Source organism: Ambystoma mexicanum, chromosome 13 (assembly GCF_040938575.1).
Source record: "Ambystoma mexicanum isolate Mex_15411 chromosome 13, UKY_AmexF1_1, whole genome shotgun sequence".
Classification (NCBI taxonomy): Eukaryota; Metazoa; Chordata; class Amphibia; order Caudata; family Ambystomatidae; genus Ambystoma; species Ambystoma mexicanum.
The window spans coordinates 762,296,590-762,315,675 of record NC_090938.1 but is presented as its reverse complement, the minus strand read 5'-3'; the positions used below and the strand labels follow the sequence as shown (position 1 = coordinate 762,315,675).

The 19,086-nt window shown below is 46.4% G+C and overlaps 1 protein-coding gene across 7 annotated transcripts in view; it reads right to left on the bottom strand.

Annotated features, from left to right (window-relative positions):
• BAG6 (BAG cochaperone 6) overlaps window positions 1-19,086 on the bottom strand; it is a 1,121,496-nt gene that overhangs the window by 459,059 nt on the left and 643,351 nt on the right. For 6 of the 7 annotated variants that reach the window (XM_069635087.1, XM_069635085.1, XM_069635090.1 and 3 more), the window contains 2 exons: window positions 16,957-17,078; window positions 13,399-13,486 (listed from right to left, as the gene is read on the bottom strand). In XM_069635087.1, coding sequence (XP_069491188.1) covers window positions 13,399-13,486; window positions 16,957-17,078 — 210 coding nt within the window. The remainder of the gene's footprint in view (window positions 1-13,398; window positions 13,487-16,956; window positions 17,079-19,086) is intronic. The other variant, XM_069635088.1, reaches the window with a different exon arrangement.

Below are 19,086 nucleotides of genomic sequence, written 5' to 3'. Positions count from 1 at the left end.
GGGGTCAGGAAAAATCATGGTAGTTCATTGTAAAACCACTGCCACCAGCCATTCTAAGAGGAAAGGGTAGCATTTTTTTGATATTGATATTTTATTTCTATCATGCTCGTAGACAAGTGTTTCAGAGCGTGACAAGGCAATGGAGGGGAACAGGGGAGAACAAAACAGCGATCTTACTAGGCACAGTGACAATGAGAACGAGAAAGTGCATGGGGGAGGGGAAAAGTGCATGGAAAGGGGGGAGAAGTGGTAAGTGCGAAGCAGAGGAGAAACAGATCAATAATAAATAAATAATAAAGGCAACAAACAGTGGTAGCGCAGCCAGCAATTTGCAAGTGCTAGGTTAAAGACAGCAGACAGGGTAGGTCTGATAAGTGCAGGAAGAAAAAAGGGGGGCTCTATGGGTGCAGATACAGACCCCAGTGCAAGGGGTGGCCCAGAGGCAGTGCGGGAGGGGGCAGGGAGAGCAGGTACCTGGGCCCGGAGTGTCATGACCCATAGAACTTGCCCCTTCTGGACTTTCTGGTCCTTATCGCGACGGGGCTTGTATTCCTTGTTACTGCCAACATGGCCGTGCCAAGCGACTTGCCTCGCACCAGCGTTCACGTCGCACACGGCACGTTCTATAAATTGGCCACGTCTCACTGGTCTCAACGCTATCATTAGCTAGTGACTTGACTTGTGTGTGCTCTTCGGCAAAACCACTATTCCTAGTTTCCTGCTTCCTTCTTCCTTCCCTTCACCCCTTCCCTCCAATTCTACTCCTGGAATCCTCATCCCTAGCGACCGCTACTTTTTTCCTGGACATCCTGGAACTGCGACCTTCCCGGAACTCAGAACGTGCTCTGCAGCCGGACGAGACTCGAGCGAGCCTATACAAGACCCGATCCGTCCACAAGAGGAACGGAACAGAGCAAGAAGCGATCCCAGGTGAGACGGGGGGGGGGGGGAGATTTACAACAGTTTGAGACGCCAAACGACCAACACTGATACTGCTATGGAGAAAGCAGTCCAGGACCTTATGCGTGGCATGCAAGAACTCACAACTGAAGTACAGAACTTAAAAGCTGAGAATGCTGCGTTAAAACAGCTTGTTTTGTCTTGCGACCCCGCTAACAAGGACAGTGTGTTACTGGGTGGAGTGGTAGACCAACATGATGGCTCGGCAAAATCCTTACGTGGATTCCTGGATTCCTGCTTGGTGCATTTTACTTTTAAGCCCCATTAATTTTCAACTTCCAGGGCGAAAGTGGGCTTCATAATCTCGCACCTCACAGGGAACGCGTTGACCTGGGCCACTTCCTTAGTCAACTCAGGAGATGCCCTCCTGGATGATTATGATGGATTCATTCAGGCACTCAAGACTGTTCGACCGCCCAGAACAGGTTTGCAGTGCTCAGGAACGGTTACTTGATTTCCGACAGGGCTCTCAGGATATGCTAACGTACGTTACTAGATTCAAACAACTGGCCAAGGAAGCGGATTGGTCCTCAGAAGCAAGTTTCACTATTTCGCAGGGGTCTAAACAAGGATATTAAGGACAAATTAGCCAGGGTGGCTCGTCCTAGCTCATTCCAAGCTCTTATGGATCTAGCCATGCAAATAGACTTCCGAATCCAGGAAAGAGGCTGAAAGAAGAAAGACCAAGATACCCTTTCAAAAGAATTCCCTTGAGACTTATGTAAAAACAGATCCTGCCCCAACCCCCGACATAGATCCGGAACCCATGCAAATAGGAGCCTTCCGTTGGCCTATTTCCCCGCAAGAAAGGAGTAGAAGGATCCACACAGGCCTGTGCATGTATTGTGCCTCGGATAAACACCTTGTTGGAGAATGCCCTCTAGCCCCTCCACGGCGTTCAGGAAACGCCAGCTCCCGATCCTAGATGGAGCGAGGTGTCAGGAGACAGACGTTTGCTCCACATCAATTCCATCCTTGAACTCTCCTGGACAAAACAATTTGGTAGTACTACAGGCCTTCCTGTCGCCCTCCAAGAACAAGACCTATCCCATTCTGGCCTTGGTGGACTGCGGCGGTATGGGAATTTTCATTGATCAAGACTGGGTTGTTAGTCATCATACTCCGTACGAGACACGAAACACCATGCAGCCGGTGAACGCAATTGATGGAAGACCCCTCTCTTCAGGACCCATAAGCCTGCAGACTAAAGAGATCCAACTTTCCATAAACCATCATCACGAGCGGATTACATTCGACATCATTAAGTCAGCCCATTACCCCATGGTTTTGGGTATGCCCTGGTTACAAAAGCACAATCCGTATATCAATTGGACAGCAGGATCATTATTCCTGGGTTCAGAGTTCTGAATGTCCCATTGTCTATCCCTGGATCCCTCCTCGAAACCTCCTAAAGAACCACCAAGAGACCAAGAAACACCACTCATGGTTTCCAATATCATACAAGTTCCAGAGGCCTATCAGGGATATGCTGATGTATTTTCTACTGCCATAGTCCAAGCCTTACCCCCCTCACAGGCCCGAAGACTGTGCCATAGATACAGATCCCTCAGCAGTAATTCCCTTTGGCAGAATGTTAATTCTTTCTGAACCTGAGAAAAAGGCCCTTCGGGAATACCTAGACCCCAATCTTGAAAACGGCACCATAAAACGCTTGAAATCTCCAGCAGGTGCTTTGTTGTTGTTCTTCGTTCCCAAGAAGGATACCAAGGAACTCAGACCTTGCCTCAACAATCGAGGCTTAAATCAATGCACCCTCAAAGATCGGTACACACTGCCCCTGATCTCGGATATCCTGGAAGCTGTGAGAGGTGCCGTAATATTCACGAAGTTGGATCTCCGGGGTGCCTTCCACCTAATCCGTGTCCGGGAAGGAGACGAATGGAAAACAGCCTTTAGAACACCCCATGGTCACTATGAATATCTAGTCATGCCCTTTGGACTAGCTAATGCTCCCGCAGTCTTTCAGCGTTTTATGGATAGGGTGTTATCTGACATGTTGTTCCTCTTCGTCATTGTCTATCTGGATGACATATTGATTTTTTTCCAAGGATCCTCTAAAGCATGAAGAACATGTAAAGGCAGTACTACAACGACTTTGTGAACACAAACTTTTAGCCAAACCCGAAAAATGCTCGTTTCACGTTACTTCTGTTCACTACCTAGGATTCATCCTTAGCCCAGAAGGAATTGGTATGGACCCTTCAAAAGGTAAAGGCCATAATGGCTTGGCCCGCTCCCACATCTGTGAAACAAGTACAATCTTTCCTGATGCTCGCCAACTTTTACCGGAAGTTTATTTCTACCTTTTCCGAGGTAGTACAGCTGATCGTTGCTCTCTTGAAGAAAGACACCCCCTTTATCTGGTCTACACCGCAAGATAAAGCATTCCAACGATTGAAGACAGTTCATGCAAGCCCCCATCCTGGACCGACATAAATCGCCCATTCCTAGTGGAAACGGATGACTAACTACGCCATAGGAGCAGTCTTGAAACAGGAACTTGAGGATAAACTGGAACACCCCATTGCTTACCTTTCACGAACCCTGACTCCCAGCGAGAGACACTATTCCGTCCTGGAGAAGGAACTGTTGGCCATCCGCCAAGCCTTCACTGAATGGCAACACCTACTTCTGGGTGCTAGATATCCAGTTCAGGTCCGCACAGACCATCGGAACCTCCAAATTCTACAGTCGTTGAAGTGCAGGAACAGTCGTCAGGCGCGTTGGGCCTACTTCTTTGCCCAGTACCAATTCCAAATCACTCATCTTCCCGGATCACAAAACATGATTGCTGACGCCTTGTCTCGACGTCCAGACTACGTAGCCACTGAAGACAAGGCCTATCCTAAGATGTTTCCCCACACTATCTTTGTAGCTGAAGCAGTCAACCTCCCGGAAGAAATCCGAGTGCAGACCCAGTCCTCTGACCTCTGGAAGGATATTTCAATGAAGAATCCATGGAATCTTAAGAGTTAAGGAAGGATATTTATTCAAGGACAATGCACTGGTCATTCCTACGCAGAAATTACAACAAAGGATAAATAAACATCTGCCATGATACCCTTCACTCCGGTCATTGTGGTATAACTAACACCCTCCGTCTTATACAGAGACAGTTTTGGTGGCCTGGAAAGAAGACCGACGTACAACAGTACATCAAGGCTTGTACTATCTGTGGTCAAAACAAACATAAGAGACCGGCGGGTCTTCTACTGCAACCATCGCTGCCAACAAGACATGGGAATTTATTGCTACAGACTTCATTGTGGAATTACCACCTTCCCGAGGATACACGACCATCATGGTAACCATAGACTTGTTCACTCATATGGCTCATTTTACATCTTTGTATAAACTACCATCCTCCTTAGAACTTGCTGGAATCTTCCTGGGACACATTTTCCGTCTTCATGGACTTCCTTCCCAGATCATATCCGACCGAGGACCTCAATACGTCCCACAATTCTGGAAACATCTGTGTCGTATTCTAGGGATCCAACGCGCTCTCTCATCAGGTTATCACCCACAAACCAACGGAGCCACGGAACGTGTAAATCAAACCCTGGAGCAATAGCTTTCTTGTTTTGCCACCAAGGTTGAGGATGACTGGTCTCTCATCATACCCCTGGCCGAGTTTGCCTACAACAATTCCGATCACTCAGCACTCAAGGTCAGCCCTTTCTATTGCAGTCAAGGTTTTCACCCATCTGTTTTACCTTCTGTTCTTCCACATCCCACTCCAGTAGCGACTCTCGACTCATGGATTCAGACTCATCAACAGACACAAGGAAGCCAAGGAACAATTGAAAGAGACCCAGACACGCACTAAGCGTTATGCGGACTCCAAAACAAGACCAGCGCCTTCTTATTCTGTTGGTGATCAAGTCTGGCTGTCCTCGAAACTATTACCACGACATCTACGGCCAAACAAATTAGCCCCTCGGTACTATGGACCATTTTCCATAAAGGAAAGCATCAATCCTGTCTCATTCCGACTCGAGCTACCTGACTCCTGGAAGAAAATACAACCAGTCTTTCACACTTCCCTATTGAAACCCTACATTAAATCCACCCAAAAATCCTGCAGACCCATTCCTGTAGTGGTGGACGATCAGCTGGAATATGAAGTGTCCAGAATATGCGATTCCACGGGGTCGAATGGAAGGGATATCCTCCTAGCGAGAGAACCTGGGAACCAGTTTCTAACTTAAATACCGCTCGATTGCTTAGAAGATTCCATCTCATACACCCGGGCAAACCTGGAGGAACAGGTCTTCGGAGGAGGCATGCTGTCATGACCCATAGAACTTTCCCCTTCTGAACCCCCTGGTCCTTATCGCGATGGGGCTTGTATTCCTTGTTACTCCCAACATGGCCATGCCAAGTGACTTACCTCGCACCAGCCTTCACGTCGCACACGGCACGTTCTATAAATTGGCTGCGGCCCTGCACGTCTCAACGCTATCATTAGGTAGTGACTGGACGTGTGTGCTCTTCGGCGAAACCACTATTCCTAGTTTCTTGGTTCCTTCTTCCTTCCCTTCACCCCTTCCCTCTAATTCTGCTCCCGGAATCCTCATTCCTAGCGACTGCTACTTTTTTTCCTGGACATCCTGGAACTGCGACCTTCCCGGAACTCTGAACGCGCTCTGCAGCCAGACGAGACTCGAGCGAGCCTATACAAGCACCGATCCGTCCACAAGAGGAATCCTCCCGCGGAACAGAGCAAGAAGCGATCCCAGGTGAGACGGGGGAGATTTACGACACGGAGCACAGAGGGTGGCCAGGTGCACGGTGCCAAGAGAGAACAGATCCGCAGTAGAGAGGGGGAGCGACGGTAGAAGAAAAGAGCAAGGCCTTGAGGTGCTATCCGGAACCAGAGATGGTTCCCCTCAAGTTTTAGAGTGGCAGGGACTGCTACATGAGTATCTAACCCCTGCAGCACTCTATTGGAAAATAAGGTGTGCTGGGTCTAGGAATTTAAAAAGACTAGTAAAGTCAATTTCACTTTACTTTCTCTGGGAAACAGTAGTTTATCCCAGAGAAGGTATTTAAACCTTGGGAAAGCCAAAAAGGCTTCCCTGTGTCACTGCACGGAGGGTGCTGTGTGACACAAATGAAAAGATGCCTATGGAGTGGTCTAAAACTTCATAACCAAAGAAAACACAAGAGTAAAACACACATCAAAATACACGAGAGGGTGGGGAAAAAAAGGTCACTCCAGGTAAACAAAATCAAGCCCTCAAAATCCAGCTAGGTTGCTGGGGGTCTCCAAGGTGAAGGGAATTAGCACATTTTTGAGAATTCTCCCCAACATGACCCTACAAGTGATTACTACAAAACTCTATTTTCTAAGAAGTGACCCTGCTCCATAGACTGTGCTCCAATTTACTTTGGCTGTGCTGGCTCCCTGCAGACTCTTCTAGTCCATTGACTGATATTTCTGTCCCTCATAGGTGGTGACTTCTTTTAGACTTCTTGCTGGGAAAGACTTGTCTAGACTTCATTGGAAGACTTAAGTATACTCACATGCCCTGAGAAACAGTTTAACCTTTTTCCTTCCGTTAACCTTTCCCTTTAGGGACCTCAGAATCTGCAAAGTATAACTAGCGATAAATAAATACCATTAGTGTCCTTGTGAATTGTTAGGTAACGATTTGGGGTAGTACCCTTTGGGTGCACTACAACAACCTTAGCCTCCAAGCAATATGACCCAACATTGGGTATAAGTCTGAACTACACAGGTTGTTAGTGTGGCTGAGCAGCCAGGCTCATCTCAAGAGGGGTCAATGTGAGCTGTTGGAAGTTTACACAAAGATTCACAAGTATCCAAATAAACACTTATACTCAGGGTTTCTTGGTTAAACAATTATTAATGTATGTATCAGTCATTTGACTAAGCCTTCTTCCGAAGGGAGCTAGATAATAGTAACACTATTACCTCCAAAACACACAGTTTCTAAATCAGCAAACACCCATTGGCGATGTCACAGACTTCCTACAACCTCAGGTCACTTAAATAGCTAGGACGCTGTGGACATGAATATATTACTGTTGGTATTTAAAATAGTACTGAGATGAGTGTTAAAAAGGTTATTAGAACAAGCAAGAGATCACAAATATTCTTAAGCAGGCAAATATTTTCGGATCCCCCCAACCCACAATGCAGAGTAAGTTAACCGCTTCCTGGATGGATACGTGCCACACAATGTCAGCTGAGAGAGGAGTCATTCAGTGAAACAGGCGACAAAAGTCTATGTGAGCTGAAGCACTTCTTACAGGTAAAGTCTTTGCACAATGTTTTAGAAGGCGAATATAGACAAAATATGTTACATGGGAAGTTAAACAAAGGGGATACTAGGTAACCCCCTTCAGCACCCTATTGTAAGATGGTGTGTGCTGGGTCTAGAAAGTTACAAATGTAAGTAATGTCAATTTCACTTTACAGCTCTGGGAAACAGTAGTTTAATCGCAGAGAAGGTATTTAAACCTTTGTGAAATCTGAAAGAGTTCCCTGTGCCACTGCACTGAAGGTGCTGTGCGACACAATGTAAAAGATGATGCCTCTGGAGTTGTCAGACTCCAAAAACCGAGTTACAATCACATTAAAATACATGAGTGGGAAAAAGGGTCTCACTCTCCAGGGAAAAATGAAAACTTCCTAGAGTTCAGCAAAAGAGCTGGGGGTCTCTAAGGTTGAGAGGAATTGGCACATTTCTAAGAATTCTCCCCAATGTGAATGTAGTCACCTCCAGGTGTAGAATGTGTAAAAAGCATCTCTAAAGAGTATCCACTGAACTTGTGCGGATTATGGAAAAGTATTTTAAAGTATATGTGTTACATATCTTGCCCTTTTTAAACAACACTCATTTATAAACTGATGCCAAATAAATAACTATTTCTAAACTGACACCTTGAGTGCAAGTGTTACTTCGCTACTTGTATTTGAATTCCATTGCTACAGCTCACATTTACCCCTCTTGAGATGAGCCTGGCTGCTCATTCACACTACCAACTTGTGTAGTACAGGCCTACACCAAAAGGTGGGTTACCCATTACCAAGCAGATAACCGTTGTATAGTCTCAAACAGTGTTACTACACCAATTCTTACCCAACAGCTACCTTATTCTCCGGTGGTACAGCCTTATACTAAGAGCGGAGCTTATGTACTGCCTCAGATGAATGGTTTTATTAAGTGTAGGTAGGACTTTAGAAAAACTGTTCAAACACTCAAAGTTCTGGGCGGATTAGTTCTGCAAATGGGTCGGAGGTCCAAGGTATTTGTGGTTTGAAGCCCTGGAAGGTCACAGCTTCTCGGGGGATTGCTCGATCTGCTGTTCGCCTTGGGGCTGGTTGATTCCCACCTGCCAAAGGTGGGGAGTCCTCTTCAAAGCTCCTCTGCCGATAAGAAAACTAGGTCAGGACAGCAGTGGTCGATTCACGGTTACTGGAAGGTTCTGCATGAGTGGTTGTTTTCAGATCATCTGTTCCAGTGGTCAACTTGCCTTCTGCCTCAGGAACCTCATCTTTTATTCGGCTTTCCCATTCACTACTCTGAAAACTACAAGCAGTTAACAGAAAGGGGCGGGTGGCTGTCCAATCGGGACAGCCAGCCCCCAGTGGGAACTGGTTCTATTCAGGCCCATCAGCAGACAAAGGAAAGGGGCGTTTTGGGCTCCTCCCATACTTCCCATCTTCACAGACACTGGAATTAAGGCCTGCTACACAAAGGGTTCCTGCCAAAAGCAAAACACTTTCAGACAGCCCGCTCCCAGAATGGTAGCAGAAAGGCTAACAAAGGACAACCACACAAGAAATGGCGAAAAAGAAAGGAGCCACCAGGTTAGAACATAGGGGACCCTTCTGTGCATGAACAGGAATGGGGATTGTTGGGGAGAATTTTCAGAAATGTGTCAATTCCTCTCTACCTTACAGTCCCCCAGCTCTTTTGCTGGACTATAGGACCTTTTCCATTTTTACCTGGAGAGAGCAAGACCCTTTTTTTCCCCCCACCCTCATGTATTTTAAAGTGATTTTTACTCGGTTTCTTTTGGTTTTCGGAGTCTGAAACTCCATAGGAATCTTTTTACATTGTAGCACAGAGCACCTTCAGTGTAGTGCTACAGGGAAGTCTTCCAGATGTCCCCAAAGGTTTAGCTACCTTTCTCTTGGATAACTACTGTTTCCAAGAGCAGTAAAGTGAAATTGACTTTACTTACACTTTTAAATTTCTAGACCCAGCACACAATATCTTACAACAGGGTGCTGAAAGGGTTACATAGTATCCCCTTTGTCTAGCTTCTCATGTAACATTTTTATGTTACCCTTTCCTCGATGAACGGCTGGTGGCAGTGGTTTACTTTTTACTACCGTGGTGTCTTTACTGCGGACTGCCTTCGCAGCTGCATTAAAGCACCATTGGGTGCCATTTCTGTCAGAATGGCCCCAGTCTTCTTTTTTTGCCATTTCTTTGTGGAAAAAAGGTCCTTCGAGATTTACTCAGCGCGCCAAACCAGGTTTGGTCCCTTTGTTAGCTTGGTCTTTGGCGGGATTCACGAGTGAAGCCCGCCTCTGGCTCCAGGGTGCCTGGTGGGGGCAGGAAGTGAGGAGGTGCCTGAAATGCCCTGTGCTTATTCTCCTAGGAGACAGGAATGCACTCCAAGGTGATTGGCCGACAGGCTGTCCGGCAAGGACAGCCACCCTGCTGGGTGATCGACAGCCAGGCTGGACTGAATGGGAGAAACCTGCCTAAAAGGCAAGGCTTTTGGCTTAGAAGGCAGAGTCGAACACTGGACGAAGGAATACGAAGTCAACTTTAAGAGGGCGCCTACTGCAACTCCTGGACCGTTGGTTTGCCCGGTGAAGCCTTGCTGCTGTGCTCAAACTCCAGTTTTGTATCGACAGAGAAGCCCCTGCAAGGACGACTTCTCCCTTTGAGTTGGTGGGACCAATCAACTCCAAAGTAAGCCACCTGGACATCCTTCTTGGAGCTGGCTGAATTTCGACAGAGTTGCTGCTGGAAACTGAAATGCCATGGAGAGGAACACCAGTTTGTGTGCGTTGCTTTTAAGCTGGCCAAATGCTCCAGGAAGATCCTCCGGACTCACAGGAAGCAGGACTGACCGAGCCTGAGCCACAACAGAATGCTGGAACCCAGATACAAGGAAAGCCCCTCTCGACAGCCAGGAACTGCAGTAATGCCGTTTTCGGTAGACGCGAGGAGCTGAAACACCAAATTGCCACTAGTTTGAAGATTTCCGTCCCCAGAAGTCCTCCTTATCCCCACGACTGAGGCCCAGGAACACCTGGATCTGCAAAGCTGCACAGGAACAGAAGTTATCTGCTGCATTTTTGTCTAACTAAAGGTACTGTAAAGTCTAAGAGAACTTATCTCTTGTTGTAGATTTGCTTCTACCCTTCACAAGCCTAACATCTTGTGGCTCTACATGGATGATTCTTCTTCATTGAAGACTTCTAAAATATTTTGTAAATACTTTTCTTACTTACCTGCAAGCAGTGCTTCAGGTACATAGACTTGCCTATTGACTTTGGCCTAGCCTGTTTCACTGAAAGACTTCTCTCCTCTGATACTAGGGAGGGTTGAAGAGTATTGGCCTGCTTAAGAATATTTGTGATCTCTTGCTTGTTCTTAACCTTTTCTTTTACACGTCTCAGTGCTATTCTAAATGCTTACAGTAACATCAATGTCCACAGTGTCCCAACTAATGATGTCACCTGAGGGTGTAGAAAGTGTCTGGCATCCCAAATGGGTGCATGTTGATTTAGGAACTAAGTTTATTTTGAAGGGGTGTGTGTGTGTGTTGCTATTATATTGCTCCCTTCCAAAGAAGGCTTAAAACAATGATTTACCGGTCAGTTGTTTATCAAGAAAAGTGTTTGTTTGAATACTTGTCACTGTGAACCTTTGTGAAATCACTCTACAGCTCACATTGACTCCTCTTGAGCTAAGCATGGCTGCTCTACCACACTTCCAACTTGTGTAGTTCAGACTTATACCAAAGGTTGGGTCCTTTTGCCAGGAGGATGAGATTGTTGTAGTACACCCCAAGTGTACTACACCAAATCTTTACCCAACAAGGATTCAGACTGCAGTAAAAAAAAAAATGGCACAAAAGCTGCTAGAATATATCCACTTCCATCAGCCATAACTACAGGGTTGTCTCCGACCAAAATGTCACAAGAGCAGAGAGAAGGGGGATACTAGGTACCACTTAGCACTCCACATAGGGTGGTGTGTGTCAATTTCTCATAAGTCAAAGTTTTAGGAAGGGTACAAAGTATCCCTCTTTCCTTAAGAGCAGCCATTCTTCGGGAAAATGAAAGACTAAGAAGGAGAACCCAAAGGGTCCCCAGCAACACTACACAGAGGGTGCTGCGAAAGTGTAACACAGATGCCTTTAACAAATATGGAGGAAAGCAAAACTCCATAAAAATAGGTATAACAAGGAACAGCGTTCACATGGTTAGAACATAAAACGGAATAAGAGGAAAACAAAAAAAAGACTCCCCTCATACACGATAACAAAAAAAAAGTTCAGAAGTACAGCAAAGAGTGCTAGGAGTCTCACTAGGAGAGGGGATTAAGTATAAACCTGATGAATCTCCCTAAAAAGCAGCAGATCATACAAGATGGGAATTCTACCTAACAAAGTATCCTAACCGCACTTCACTTTAGGGTGATGTATGCCCTTTCCTGGGCAATCTCCTGGAAGAGCTGGCCATCTCTCAGCTTACTCTCCACACTGAATCTGTCGGTTGTCTCCATGACCATCAGTTTGGCTTCCGAGCAGCCAGAAGCACGGAAACAGATCTGATCGCTAATCTAGATTCTAGCCTTCCTTCCATCCTCATCCTACTGTATCTTTCCTCTGCTTTTGACACTCATTTTTGCAATCCTGACCAATCGTCTCAGTGAGAACCTGGGCATCACAGATCAGGCCCTGGTGTCGAGCTCCTTCCTCCTAGACCGACCCTCCAAGGTCCAACTTGGGTCTTCTCTCTCCACATGTGGTGTTCACCAGGGCTCCAACCCCTCACCTTAGCTCTTAAATGTCTATATGGCCCACCTTGCCTCTACCTTCTCCTCAAACTTCCTTCACCTTCCTGTGAGGCAACAAACCTTGGTGTTATCTTTAACTGCACTCTCTCCTCACATAACATCATGGACCTTGCCAAGAAGGCCCAATATCAGCGGCACCTCCTCTGAAGTATTCTTCCTTTTATCACTTTTGCCCCAGAAGCTCACCGCCTCCAGAGCCCTGGTGCTCTCTAGGCTGGACTACTGCATCAGCCTCTTTCTCAATCTGCTTTCCTCTTTCTCAATCTGCCCTCTGCAACTAATCCAAATCAGGACTGAAAGACTTGTCCCTGGCCTCAAGCCTAGGGATTGCATCTCCCCAGCCCTGAAATCTCTCCAGTGGCACCCAGTGGCTGCAAAGATCAAGTTCAAGACCCTTTGCATTGTCCACCAGGCTTTCTGGGGCCGGGGCCCTTACTTCCAACTGTCTCTTCCTAAATATCTTCCTTTTCAAGCCCTTCGCTCAGCCACCTCCAACTGAGGGACAGACGCTTCGAGGCAGAGAGTGGTGGGGGTATATCTCTTCTCTGCTGGTGCCTCACTCTGGAATGGCCTCCCTGTCCCTTAAACTTAAGCTGTTTCAGTTTGTCCAGCTCAAGACCTTCCCTTTTGCTTCCGCTTTCTCTCTCTCCTGCTGACCCACCTGTCTGCTGCACTGACTGGTTGACTGGCTACCCTCAGTCTCACTGGGTACCAGGCTCCTCCATGACAGGAAGCCCCTGCACTGCCTCCGGGCCACCACACACTTAGGGGTAGTAAATGGAACCGACAGTGCCCTGCCTCCTTGCATTTACTTAGAGCCACACTGCCCTGGCTGCACTTGCTCAGAGCAATGCAGCCCTGATTGCACCTCCCCCTCACATGATCTGAATGACAAGGTCAAGCAAGATAGTTTGTTTCGTCCTCCCTCCGTCTTCCCGATCTTGTCCCGCCTGGAAGCACTTCTGTACAGATGCGCTATAAATGACATTGTACTAGAACAAGAATTCATAAAGAGACGCTCAGTATTGAGTCTTTTCACTGATTAGCTTCCCCATAAGAATAAGCAAAAGGTCAAAGGTAGCAGGCAGAAGGCTTTACTTATCTCCAAGAGGTCAGGACAGGTTAAAAAAAAACACAAAAAAGCATGCACAGCTGGGAGGAAAGCAGCAAAAAGAAAATATCTTTTCTAAAAGCAAGAAAAGCTGCACACAGATGGAGATCAATATGCACTAAGAAAATTGATGAAGTGAGCAGCAGAAGCTCGAAATAAGCACAGCAGTGAGATTCCAAGATATACTAAATAAAGGGTGCAGCTCGATCATCAAGTACTACTTACCCAAAAGTACTGGCTGCATGAGAAGTTGGCCGACCAGTCCACTGATCATCTGAGCAAGGGGGGCGTTCCCACCATTGCCAGGGACCTGCTAGGGAGACATACAAAGAATTAAAAAGCAGAACAACTTGGTTGTGTGTACGTATGTGGCAGCATTCCTCCTGCAAAGGGTTGAGGGTAGTCCAATGAAAAAAAGAAACCTTTGTCCAAGGGAGTAGCAAAAGAATCATTAATTTATGTGCTACAGGGTCCAAAGGAAGCTGCCCTGCTGGTTCTCTAGCAATGCAAATCTAGGCTGCTATGGAACGACTGAAATGTTATCTGGTTCTGGGCGGATTAGTTCTGCAAATGGGTCGGAGGTCCAAGGTATTTGTGGTTTGAAGCCCTGGAAGGTCACAGCTTCTCGGGGGATTGCTCGATCTGCTGTTCGCCTTGGGGCTGGTTGATTCCCACCCCACAAAGGCAGCCTCTCAGATGTTGCCCGATCACTCAAACTACCACTACAAATGCAGCAGCCCCTGGGACTAAACATTTCTTTCAGCGTAATGTTGTAGGCTTTAGTTTCAGTGCATGCACACCTAACGAATATACAATATCCAGCACCAGCATATCGAGAGTGCATTCCAATCAATCCACCCCTAGTAAAACATTAAGTTGTTTGAAAGACAGGTCATTCTCTTCTACAGGTCATTGGTTTTGGGAATAGGGGGCCAATTAAAGAGATTTTTCTACAGTCCGAGTGGGGTGTGAACATACTTAAGCTATGGTGGGTGGGAGGGAATTTTGTTCGACCACATGCCCGTTGCATGAACTCTGCTTGATCCTGCCTGATCCTGCCATGAACTGCCGTTTTGCTCTTGGTCTATTTCTGGATCTCATCTATTGTATCGCACTCTATATGTAACCTAAGATTTGTACCTTCTTGTAATGCGCCCAGATACCTTCAGGTCAGGTGCACAATATAAATAAACAAGTTATTATGTAACTCTTGCAGTGGGCTAGTAGTTAGGGGAGTTTTTTCATAAAGTCCTACTGGCATTAAGACTTTAGTAAGCTATCCCCAGTGGCTTGTAGATCTCCCAACTTTTAGTATCAGCCTGTACTACTCAAGGACCTTGGAAGAGTGGCAGAGCAGTTGGGCCTATTTTAAGAGGAAGGTGTGAGCTATAGGTAAGTACACTGAACCCAGTTACACACGTACAAAGAAACATACCTATAATTTATATAAAAGTATATATTATATTTACAATTCAAAGGGCACTTTGACGTTTGTGTTCGATTGTGGCTACATTTGTAGCAATGGTAAAAAGGGAAAAGACAAGGTTATCGTATTATCGTTAATTGCGTACTCATGCAGTTTAACAGATCATACGGTGATGCATTTACTCCTGAAACATATAGGAAAGTCACTTAAAAAGGGAGGAAAATAAGTTAGTGCAGCAGGAACTTAGTTCAATATTCTAGAGACGGTTTCTTCGACTGGCAATTCTTTCAAGTCCAAAAACACAACCCTATCTAAAGGCAGTTCGAAGAGGGCTTGACGTTTTGCCAAACAGCAAATCATGAAAAGGTCCTACGAATTTCTTTCAGTGTCTAAAGTTATCAAAGCAGCAATTTAGCAACTAAAAAAGGAGACCTAAAAACAGGCTCGAAAAGGGGACACAAGCAGCAGCTTGGGTCAGAGGCAAGAGGGGATTGCCCAAAACACACCTATAAGCACTCCAACTCTCTAGAGCGACTTCTTGGAATCAGGTAAGCAATACCTTTTTCCCCCCACAGTACCTTTGGTTTGAAGAAAGTTTGTGTGTTGGCTCCTCCGTGATAAGGCAGCTTTGGACCCATCCTCTGGATTCCTTGGACTGATGACGACAGGCAGGACAATGGATGGTGTCTCAGCAGCAGTCTCGAGGGAGGACCTATAGCACGACTTTCAGTAACTTCTTGGTTCATTATGCAGTTTTGGCACCTTTTCAGCAGCACCAACAAAGGACACAGATCACCCCGTCAATCTTCACTTCCTGCAGTCCCACACTCTGGTGAGGGGGTCTGAGTGAGTTGGATCGTATCTCTGGAGTGTCCTTAAGGTTTCAAAGATTTGGACAGATTCGGCATTTCCATGACAATTCACTCGAAATGGGCAGATCTCTTGGTATTGGGGTGCCACAGCTCTGCAAGCTCCTAGGACCTCTGGTAGGAGGCTCATTTCAAAGTTTGTGTTGGGAATGGTGTTCCCATCAGCCAAAGGGAAGGAGTCGACCTCTTCGGAGCTCCTCTGTCGCATAGAAAACTGGGTCAAGAGAACAGTGGTAGCTTCACGGTCTTGCAAAGGGTTTGCAGGCGTATCTGATCTTTGATTACTTCTGTTTCCAGTGGTCGGCTTGCTGTACACTCCAGAAGCCTCACGTTCTATATAGTTCCAGCACACTCCTCTGCAATCTCTCAGCATTTTACAGAAAGGGGCATTTGGTTGTCCAATCAGGACAGCCAGACCCCCAGTGGGAGCTGGACCTATTCAAGCACTCTGGCAGACAAAGGATAGGTGGAAGACTCCTCCCCCACTTCCTGCCGGCCTAGACACTGGTTCCTGCCAAAGGCAACACACACACAGACCCTTCCCAGAATGGTAGAAGGGCTAACAAAGAACCACCACGTTAGTACTGGCGAAAAAAGAAGGGAGGCCCCAAGTTGGTACTTGGGTGCCCCTATTGTGCACTACCCACGCTATGGACACAGACAGCGGTATAAGAAATACACAATAGTTGTTAGAACACTGCCACCAGCCATAACTAGGTGATTTTGTATGTAACTAAAAAGCCACATGAGCAGAGACAAGGGGGATACCAAGTACCCCTTTGGCAATCCACTGAAGGTGGTGCATGCCAATTCCGCAGAATATAGGGTTTGGGAGAGACACCAAGTAGCTCTCTGTCCTTGAGAACTGTAGTTACTTGAGGATATAATAAAAACAATAATTTAAAGGAGGACCCCAAGGGTGCCCAGCAACACTGCCCATAAGGACAGGTGTGCTGCAATAGTAAAACAGAAGCCTTTAAGAGATATGGAGCAGATATACTCCATATTACAAGTAGCGTACAAAGAATAGAGTTCCAAATGACAGCCCAAAAAGGCTCCACTCATTCAGGATTGAAAGAGAAAGGTCCAGCAAACGTGCTAGGGGCCGCACTAGGAGAGGGGATGAAGCACAATTAAAAAATACTCTAACAGTAGTCTACAGTCACCCATTTGAAAACTCCATGCAGAATGCAGCAAAATGCAACCCCACAATTGAGAAAATGTGGACAAAGAAATAAACGTTTAAGTCCTGATGGGGTATAAAAGTGAAAAGGGGTGAAAGGGGAGGGAGCTTGAATGTGTGGGTAACCCCCAAACAAAAAAACTACAGCAAAAACTACTCTGGGAAATAGCAACCTCTAAATGTATGGGTTTATGACAGCATTATTACTTTCTCTAAAAAGATTTAATTAAAAAACTCTTAATCATCGATCAAAACTAATCTGGTCCAACAACCCCCCCCCCTGTCCAATTAAATAATTGTCATACCGCTGCTCCTTGAGGGGGCGGAGCCCCGGGGTGTATGTTGCGAACTGTCGGCGCCGTGGGTCTCGTAAAGACAACTCGCGTGGGAGCAGGTGGAAACCCCGGCACCCCAGAAACAGGCTGACCTGAGGAGACAAAAAAAGAAAGGGGTTACATTACAGAGGTGAGATTTGCGCTGGGAGAATACTGCGACCATGTCTACTCGCCAATACACTCCCACTCTACACTATCTAGTGTTCACAGCTGTAGAAAAAGGTGCTTTACTCAGACCAACAGGACTAACATCTAGAAAGGTGCCAAATGTACAGCAGGGCACAGAGCAAAAGGGAATGCCTTTCCTTACAAGACCCACATTTCTGAAGCAATATTACTTCTCTTTAGGGCACTAGCTGCCCAAATAAAATGCTTAAAGATAACCAAAATGTTATAATAAAGAATAGACTGCAGAGAGAAAAATTAAACCCATAAAAAGTAATAAAAAGGTGAATTGGTTGGGGGGGGGAAGGGGGACGAGGTCTGCAATCACTGAGGAACATATAAGAACATGTTACTCTCTTACCTGGTAAAGTTCCTTCGATGGGATGGTCCGACGACGTATTCCATATCTATGACAGTAATCACCACAGCTGTGCTGCTTCGGAAAATCTTTCTGCGTCGATGACGTCGATACGCCGCCCTCGAGGACTTCTCCTCCGACGGCCGACATCACTGGATGTTATAAGTAGGACGGACGACGACCGTAGCCTCAGTTGTAGTTTTTTCCCAGAACGTGTGGCACCAGTCTTCTGCCAGTCTAACCACACAAAGCCTTTCGGAAACGTAAGCTGCCATCGCATAAGAAATTCTGTAGCGGGGAAAGCAGGGAGGGAGCGATATGGAATACGTCGGACCATCCCATCGAAAGAACGTTACCAGGTAAGAGTAACTTGTTCTTCGAGGGGATTGGGTCCTCCGACGTATTCAATATCTAGGACAGACTCCCAAAACAGTACAAATGCAAGGAGGTGGGAAAAGAATTTAGAAACCAGAAATTTAGAACGCCCAATCAAATTGCAGAGTAAAGGACCGCCTTGCCAAAGGCCAGATCCTGCCCCTGGATGGAACTGAGGGAGTAGTGACGTAAAACAGTGTGTACCGAAGCCCAGGTAGCTGCATCACAGATGTTACCAGTAGGAACACCCCTCTGTAGGGCAGTAGAGGCAGCCATACCCCTGGTAGAATGGGCCCGTAAACTGACCGATGGGTCCTTACCCGCCAAGCTGTAACACAGATATAGCCAAAATAATGCAGCGAGACAAAGTCCGTTTCGTCACAGCTTGTCCCAAACGCTTTCCAGCATAACCAATAAAGAGTTGATTGTCCACTCTGACCCGGGACATGCGTGAAATATAAAAGCTTAACGCTCTCCTAGGATCAAGCCTAAGGAGCCTCTCCTCTTCCTTACCAGGATGTGGCGGAGGACAAAACGCCGGAAGAACAACCTTCTGGCCTAAATGAAATTTCGACACCACCTTCGGAAGAAAGGAAGGACGAACTTCAAGGACAACCCTGTCCTTATGAAACACAGTGAAGGGTGGCTTAACTGAAAGTGCCTGTAACTCACTCACTCTGTGAGCAGAAGTGACCGCAACCAGAAATAGTTTTAAGAGTTAACAGTCTCAAAGGGCATGAATGCAAAGGCTCAAACGGAGCACCCATCAGAAACTTGATAACAAGGTTCAAATCCCAACCGGGCACCTGGAAAGGTGAAGGAGGGAACACATTAGTGAGCCCCTTCAGAAACTGAGCAATTTAAGGAATTGCAAAATAGGAACACTTCAGACGACCGCTTAAATATGGACAGCACCGCCAGGTAACCTTTAATGGTACCCACTTGCAAGCCCCTGTGGGCCAAAGAAAGCAAAAAAAGACAACCAAGGGAATGTCACATGCCAAAGGATCCACATTCTCAACCCTGCACCAGTCGCAGAACTTACGGCAACGGTATAGAGACTTTGTTGCTGGCCGTCTGGCCGAAAGCAACACATCCATCACGCCTTCAGGGAGGTCCCAATCCATATACCTCAACTTTTCAGAAGCCAAGTGTGAAGGTTGAGGGATCTGACCTCTGGATGGAGAACTTGACATTCCTCC